Source organism: Triticum dicoccoides, chromosome 3A, assembly GCF_002162155.2.
Source record: "Triticum dicoccoides isolate Atlit2015 ecotype Zavitan chromosome 3A, WEW_v2.0, whole genome shotgun sequence".
In the NCBI taxonomy this organism is placed as follows: Eukaryota; Viridiplantae; Streptophyta; class Magnoliopsida; order Poales; family Poaceae; genus Triticum; species Triticum dicoccoides.
This window is the reverse complement of record NC_041384.1, coordinates 527,132,728-527,140,121: the sequence shown is the minus strand read 5'-3', so window position 1 is coordinate 527,140,121 and position 7,394 is coordinate 527,132,728. Positions and strand designations below refer to the sequence as shown.

Sequence of the window (7,394 nt, the reverse complement as noted above, 5' to 3'; positions counted from 1 at the left end):
ACCGAACTTTGCGCCTCATCGAGGAGAGGAGAACAACAATGAACAACGACTGCACAATTTGTGAAATGAAATGGCGACTGAGGGCAATGGTGAAAAGAAAGGGGAGTGGCTGGGCTGTATGTTTATCACGATCCGATACGGACCGAACATGTTCAGAATCTGACGTGGGTGATGGATCTGCGCGGCGATTCATGCAGATCAATCCGACAGATAGGACATCATTCATCTTGAATCTCTAAAAATCAGACGTCAGATTTTTAGTGTTTCCCTAATATTTATCTCACGTGACACTCTAAAATACCATCGTGTGCTCCCAAACAGTAGACGGGGAGAGTATCATGTGGGAGCCACTCATCAGTGGCCGTGTCACTACGAGGGCAGCTCTTGCTTGCGCTGCTACTGATCTTTAAGCCACGAGGCAAACCAAATCCACACAACCAGCGGCCCAAAGACGGCCACTCCCTCCCCCGTTCCGCCCTCATCATCCATCCCATCGACACTTCCTCGCCGGCGGAGATGGCGGCAATGCGGACCCTCCACACCGCGCCGGCCTCCTTCGTCGTGCCGCCCGCTCCTCATCTCGTCTCCCCGACTCCAACCCCAAGAGGTGAGGCCGCCCTTGTCCCCCGTGAATGGATCGATGGATGATGTCTCAGCTCTCATGAAGCATACATCCACATGCAGCAGGTGCCCTGCCAGCGAAGGCTCCTCCTGCCGCGGCGGCCACTATCCAGTCGCATGCCCGCCCCCCCTTGTCGCCGCGCGTGGGCCGGCGCCGGCCTTGCGCGAGAGCCGCGTCGTCCGGCGGTAACTTCAAATCCTCCCGAGCTTTTGCATGTTTCGCCATCGCAGCCATAGTAGAATTAGCAGCAGCAGTCGCAGAATTCCTGGCGACTCTGAATTTATGCACTGGCCTGTGCCTGTTGCTGGGCTTACTGCCCTGCTAACTGAAGATATATATGTGTGTGTAACTTGTGTGTGTATGCTCTGGTGTCTGTATAATCCCCCAGCAGGTGCGGTGGTCGCTTCACTGGAAGATGCCAAGAGGGACGTGCTCATCGCGCTCTCCCAGATTATCGATCCTGATTTCGGCACGGACATCGTCTCGTGTGGGTTCATCAAGGATTTGGAGATCAGCGAGACCTTAGAGGAGGTAAAAGGGCACTTCTTGATCGAATGAGATGCGACAGAGATTAGCCGGCATTGCCTGGGATTTACCAATTAGTTTCACTGTCTTCAGGTCTCGTTTCGTGTGGAGCTGACAACCCCTGCATGCCCAGTCAAGGACATGGTGAGGCAGTTCTCGTGTTCAGTTATCTGATTATTCGCTGTCTGACCATTTCATGGCATAAGTCAGCGCCAACATCTTAACGACCACTTATGTCAGCTATGCTTCAATTGCTATGCATTGGTAGATCTGCACTTGAACCGTATATCTGCTATTTAAAAGTGCTGTGCAATGACGTTCATATGATTTTTGTCTGATAACATTGCATCTGTATTATCCCTTCCAAGGAATGGCTTTGCCTAAAACTCTGAACTTGTGCTGTACAGTTTGAAGAAAAGGCAAATGAGGTCGTTGCAGCACTTCCATGGGTCAAGAAGGTCAATGTTACAATGTCTGCACAACCTGCACAGCCAGTTTATGCAGGGGACCTCCCAGAAGGACTGAAGAAAATTTCAAACATCATAGCAGTCTCAAGTTGCAAGGCAAGACTTGGTACTCCTGCACACATCGAACGATACCTTAAAAAACTCCTTTTAGTGACCATTTTCACGTCTCCAGGGAGGAGTTGGAAAATCTACCGTCGCAGTAAATCTCGCTTATACCTTAGCTGGTATGGGGGCCAGGGTTGGGATTTTCGATGCCGATGTCTTTGGTCCAAGCTTACCAAATATGGTTTCTCCAGTGAACCGGCTGCTAGTGGTGGTAAGCCTGATGGTTGGATCTTTATGTTAACATGGAATTTAGTGTTTGCACTAATAATGGTAAACAGACTTACCTTTAGAACCCAGAAAGCAAAAGTATTCTTCCGACTGAATACTTGGGAGTCAAATTGGTGTCTTTTGGCTTTGCTGGACAAGGAAGAGCGATCATGCGTGGTCCAATGGTTTCAGGAGTCATTAATCAGTTGCTGACCACGACTGACTGGTATGCAAAGACAACAGTTCCTGTCTAAAGCATCAGATGCACATGACATATTAATATTTTTTTTGAGGAAACACATGACATATTTAATAGCCATTACTTCCAGCTACTACGTATATACCAAACAGCTTTTTTAATTACCTTTAAATAAAAAGAACTTGAAACTGTTGTTTATTGCATGAAGGGGCGAACTTGACTATCTTGTCATTGATATGCCTCCCGGAACAGGCGATATACACTTAACACTCTGTCAGGTGCTTCTCTAGCAACTTCGCTATGCATATTATATATCCTAGTGAATTAGGATCATACTGAAAGCATCTCGAAGTATAACACGCCCGAAACACCAGGTAGCTCCGTTGACTGCAGCTGTGATTGTTACTACCCCTCAGAAGCTGGCTTTTATTGATGTTGCTAAGGGTGTTCGGATGTTCTCTAAGCTTAAGGTGTGTAATCTTGCACAACATGATGCATGAATAGTCTAATTTGATAAGTATTCTTCCATTGACTTGTCTCTGTACCTCTTCTGTTGCCAAGGTTCCATGTGTTGCAGTTGTTGAGAACATGTGCTACTTTGATGCTGACGAAAAGCGCTATTACCCATTTGGAAAAGGTTCTGGGGCTCAGGCAAGACAAATACATATTAATTAATAATTTGTAGCACATTTCTCTTGGATAGCTATTGAGTTTGTTCGACAATGCAATTACTCTTTCAGGTTGTGCAGCAGTTTGGAATACCTAACCTCTTTGATTTGCCTATACGGCCAACTGTAAGTCCAAAACGAAAAAGAAAAAGATCCTGCTTGCACTTGGCTAAACATGAGTGGAAATTATAGTTTGGTAATTTTACAGCTTTCATCTTCTGGAGATACTGGCATTCCGGAAGTAGTGGCTGATCCCCAAGGGGATGTTTCCAAGATATTTCAGAATCTTGGAGTATGTGTTGTTCAACAATGTGCTAAAATCAGACAACAAGGTAAATTAAAAGCTCCAAACTATAATCTAAATTATTAAAGGTAATCGGAAGTAACAGAATATAACATATGTGCACTAACTTGACATGAAAAAGAAAGCATATAGAAGTATTGGTGCAACCTTGTGTTTGCATGTGTTGCACTATAAAACATACTTCTTGCTAATGTTGTGTTAAAATTGTTGTTGTTTATTTTCAGTTTCAACAGCAGTGTCCTACGATAGATCAATTAGAGCAATCAGAGTGAAAGTACCAGATTCAGATGAGGAGTTCTTCTTGCACCCAGCAACAGTCAGACGGAATGACCGATCTGCTCAAAGTGTGGTGTGTATGCCCTTTCCTTATGATGCGTTGGATATATATTTACAGTTCATCATTCACAGAGACCAAAAGCTTAATACAGTTCTCTTTTTGGGAAACTAAGTCATGCACGTCATTTTTCTCTTCTCATTTCAGAAAACTATTTTATGGTTTTCTTTTCATGTACTCCTAAATGTGTAACAATTTGTATTAGAAAAAGGCACTGAGATGGCGCAAGTCTTAGAGCCAAACCAGCAAATAAAGGGAACTAAATAAAAAGAGAACTAAACAAAAACTACAACCCTACAAAACCAAACGAGGAACAAAAACCGAAAAACTGTACAGCTACTCTACAGCGCCCAAGATTGTAGATCTGGAGGTCTGCCATGTAGAGACGGTCTGTACAGAAGCCTTCACGCCGGCTGTCTCCATAGCTCTCTATTTCATGGCTTATTAGTTTAGATACTAAGTAGTTCTTCTCTGCAGGACGAATGGACCGGAGAGCAGAAAGTACAGTACGGCGATGTACCTGAAGACATCGAGCCTGAAGAGATACGGCCGATGGGCAACTATGCTGTTTCTATAACTTGGCCTGATGGATTTAGTCAGGTATATGACACACGAAATTAGATTCATCTCCTGTCAATGTTTATGATAATTTAAGAGTACAGCAAAGTTATGGGATACATCTAGATGACACTAACATATTTCTGAAAAATGGTATACACGTAAGACCTAAAATGCATATGCATCTGATGCTTTGCAGATAGCACCTTATGATCAACTGGATATGCTTGAGAGGTTAGTGGATGTTCCTCTTCCAGCAACAGCTGCAGTGGCCTCTTCGTGATATAGTAGAGATAATGTTCAGCCATCAAGGACAAAGAAAAAAAAATACCTTTATGATTTGATAGGCTCAAGGAGTTTCTAGGCCTACAGCGAATTTTGTGTGATTATTGTAACAGTGTAGAAAAAGCAATGTTTATTCAAATATGAAATTAAGATGTTTGTCTTCTTATGTTCAGATCGCTTATGTGCTCTGAAATCTGAAACCATGGTTTCTGTCAACTTAAGTGCTCATAGACACTTCAGTTGGATTCAGACTATGCGATATTTTTTACAAATTAACACCTATCGCACTTTTCTGTCAAGAACTACTCAAAGAAAACAAGGGTTTAGCATGTCATTGGCCAGCTCTGCCTGTTTGTGCTGCAGGTGGGCCCTGCTCCGCCTGTTTGTGCTGCAGGTGGGCCCTGCTCCGCCTGTTTGTGCTGCAGGTGGGCCCTGCTCTGGGCGCGCGGATTTGGGGGTCCTCGGTGCTGCTCCAGTCCTGGACGTGGATCCTCTGACTTTGCAATCCCTGCCATACCCTGCCTTTGAGTCACTGACAGGTGGGCCCCATGCTTTGTGGGACCCGTGTGTCAGTGACTCAAAGGTAGGCTTGGCCACGGCAGGGGATCCTCGTCCGTCCTGGAGGGTCTAGACCTGCGTACTCCATTGTCCATGGCCTGCCAGCGTCCTTCTGGTTGCGGCTCCAGCCCGGGTGCTATGAAAGTTGCACCCTTTTCCGGCTTTCTTAACTCGCCGGCGTCTTGACGGCTTCGGTCTCGTCGGTCCAGAACTGTGTATCTCCGGATCTTGGCTCTTCGATGTTGCCGGCTGTCGTCGCATCCCGTGTATGGGCCCTCTACGCCCGGTCGTCGCCTCCTCAACCCTGACCGTCAACCATTGCCTCCAGTCCTGCTTGCCTCGCCCCTCCTTTGTCTCACACGCCCGGCGGTGTCCGTTGCCAACCCCTCGGCTGCGGGCGTACCTCCCCGTCTGGATGTTGCGGTTCCATCTCGCTGACATGTTCCTCGTCTTCGGATCCTGTCGTTTTAGAATTGTTTGGAAACTAGCAAGATGCCCATGCATTGCACGGAACGTCAAGATGCATTTCTTTTATAAAACACATGTTATGATTGACCCATGCGGAAGTAATCTCATGTGTAAAAACTAATGATATCTCAAGAAAGAGAAGAGATAAGGTGAGGAGGAGTGCAAAAACCCGTGCGGCTATCATGCCAGATTGTTTCAGAGGTTTTCTTTTTTTAATTGCTCAACAATGAGGTTGTGGGAGATAAGGATGAACGAGGGAAGGGCTTATCTGCAAATATGGAGAGAGGTGCGGGTATCTTTTTGCAAAATTGTCATAGTTTGCTTTCTATCCGTCAGATATAGATCGAACGGTCTATATTGTAAGATGGCAGGCACACCATCATCACTAACTCGGTTTTTTTATAAGAAAGAGTAGAGATAGGCCGTGGCGACAGTGGCGACACCTGAGGGTGCCGTGTCCTTTTGGGAGGCATTGCCACACCCTTTCTTCATGCCCCTCTTCGAACAACGGGGGAAACCCCAGGTCTGACTCCTCAGATCGAACGACGGTGATGTCATGGTGTCGTTTCTCTTCATGAAGACGTCATCTTGGTTGCTCATGGCGTACCCAGTGATGGTTTTCGAGACTCGGGCATCATTTCGGTTTGGGTTGTTTCTCTTGGTCGGGTAGTTTGGCGCCGTGTTGTAGCTTGTGTTTTGGGTCAAGCATCCCACGTTTCTCTTCTTCGAGCACCATGTTTTCGTCATCTTTGGTTGTGTCATGTGTTGTACCTGTGTTCTTATTTCAACCTTTTCTATCAATAAAAGATATGCAAGCTTTGCATATTCGTGATTTTTTTATGTGGCCAACCCCTTGGAAGGAATTAGGAGCTTAATAGTTCATACTGTATAACGTACCACTGAACTTTAAAGCATTCAAAGTTGTAAATCCTCATGATTTTACAGTAAGGAATATGTTTCAATAAGGAGAAGAAAGGAAAGGGAAACAGTAATAGGGACAGAGATGACAAATTGACAAGGATGAGAGGGGAAATGGGGAGAGCCAAGACGTGTTCTCCATCACCCACGGCCTACATATCACAAATGCCCAAACGACGTGCAAGAGACGGCCAAAGGAGTTGCGGATGAATATCTTAACTCACTCTAGTTTCTTTTTAAAAACAATTCCTGTTGAAAACAACAAACTTAATTTCTTTTCCTTCTTCATTTGACCGGCCGCAACATAAACATTGCAAGTGTCATACTCAATACTCCAAAACTTACATAAAGGAGACGCCAAACTTCTTATCCGGAGATGACAATAAAAACATACTATACAATGAGTTATTTCTTAGTGCTATCCCTAGTAATTAGTGTATCTTTTTTTCTACTAAAAGGAAGGATAAACCTCCCGATCTCTACATCATCAGATGCACATATCCATATTTTATTGAAGTTAATGCAAGGTAACAATGTCAAAGTCATCAACAATCAGAGTACATGACATAGACAACTATGACAGAACCATTATAAGATATGAAGAAAACACCTACAACTAAGTCGACTTCTTCCGTAGGAACACCTTCAAGAAGAGATAACACCCACACACTATTGTTGTCACGTCTGGTCGAAGATAGCCAGGACAATGATTTGTATCATGAATGCCAAGACCAAACAATCAAGGATTTGGACCTCGAGCAACATGGAGACTACGTGTGTGTTCAACGATGTAACGATGCGAGTTCATCATTGCTTAGTCCAACCAATGAAGGACATAACAAGAGATTTCACCATACGTATGAAAAGCGGTGTTCCAAACACCACCCCGAAGTCGGACCTTCCGAAAGCTGCACAAGTCAGTACTCCATGTAGAACCACCGTATTGTCCATTGGAAGAGGCCACATGCCTCTCATAACATGCATCACAACCATGCACCAAAGAAGCACATGTCCCGCAGAGCCACTTAGCCGACCGCCTCGAGAAGGAGCGTCCCACCACCACCGGTGACGACGAGAGAAGGTAGTGGCACTAGCAGATGGGTGGGACGTCTTCCTACCTATCACAGCCATGACTGTCAAGGAGCCGCCAAACTTGTGTCGTGGGTCTGGCTGCTC

The 7,394-nt window shown here is 45.3% G+C and overlaps 1 protein-coding gene across 4 annotated transcripts; it reads left to right on the top strand.

The window, feature by feature from the left end:
• The first annotated feature begins 433 nt into the window (after positions 1-433).
• On the top strand, positions 434-4,446 carry LOC119268988 (fe-S cluster assembly factor HCF101, chloroplastic-like). 4 transcript variants are annotated; one of them, XM_037550719.1, is made up of 15 exons: positions 434-607; positions 688-807; positions 1,014-1,153; positions 1,241-1,291; positions 1,555-1,710; positions 1,787-1,930; positions 2,010-2,152; positions 2,334-2,403; positions 2,500-2,595; positions 2,687-2,776; positions 2,866-2,919; positions 3,002-3,125; positions 3,322-3,446; positions 3,909-4,031; positions 4,189-4,446. In XM_037550719.1, exons 1-15 carry the CDS (start codon positions 517-519, stop codon positions 4,270-4,272), a joined length of 1,611 nt encoding a protein of 536 aa, XP_037406616.1. In that variant the 5' UTR covers positions 434-516; the 3' UTR covers positions 4,273-4,446. The 4 variants fall into 4 exon arrangements, with proteins under 4 accessions (XP_037406616.1, XP_037406615.1, XP_037406614.1 ...); XM_037550718.1 differs by having other exon boundaries at positions 1,011-1,153; XM_037550717.1 differs by having other exon boundaries at positions 685-807.
• Positions 4,447-7,394: the final 2,948 nt, after the last annotated feature.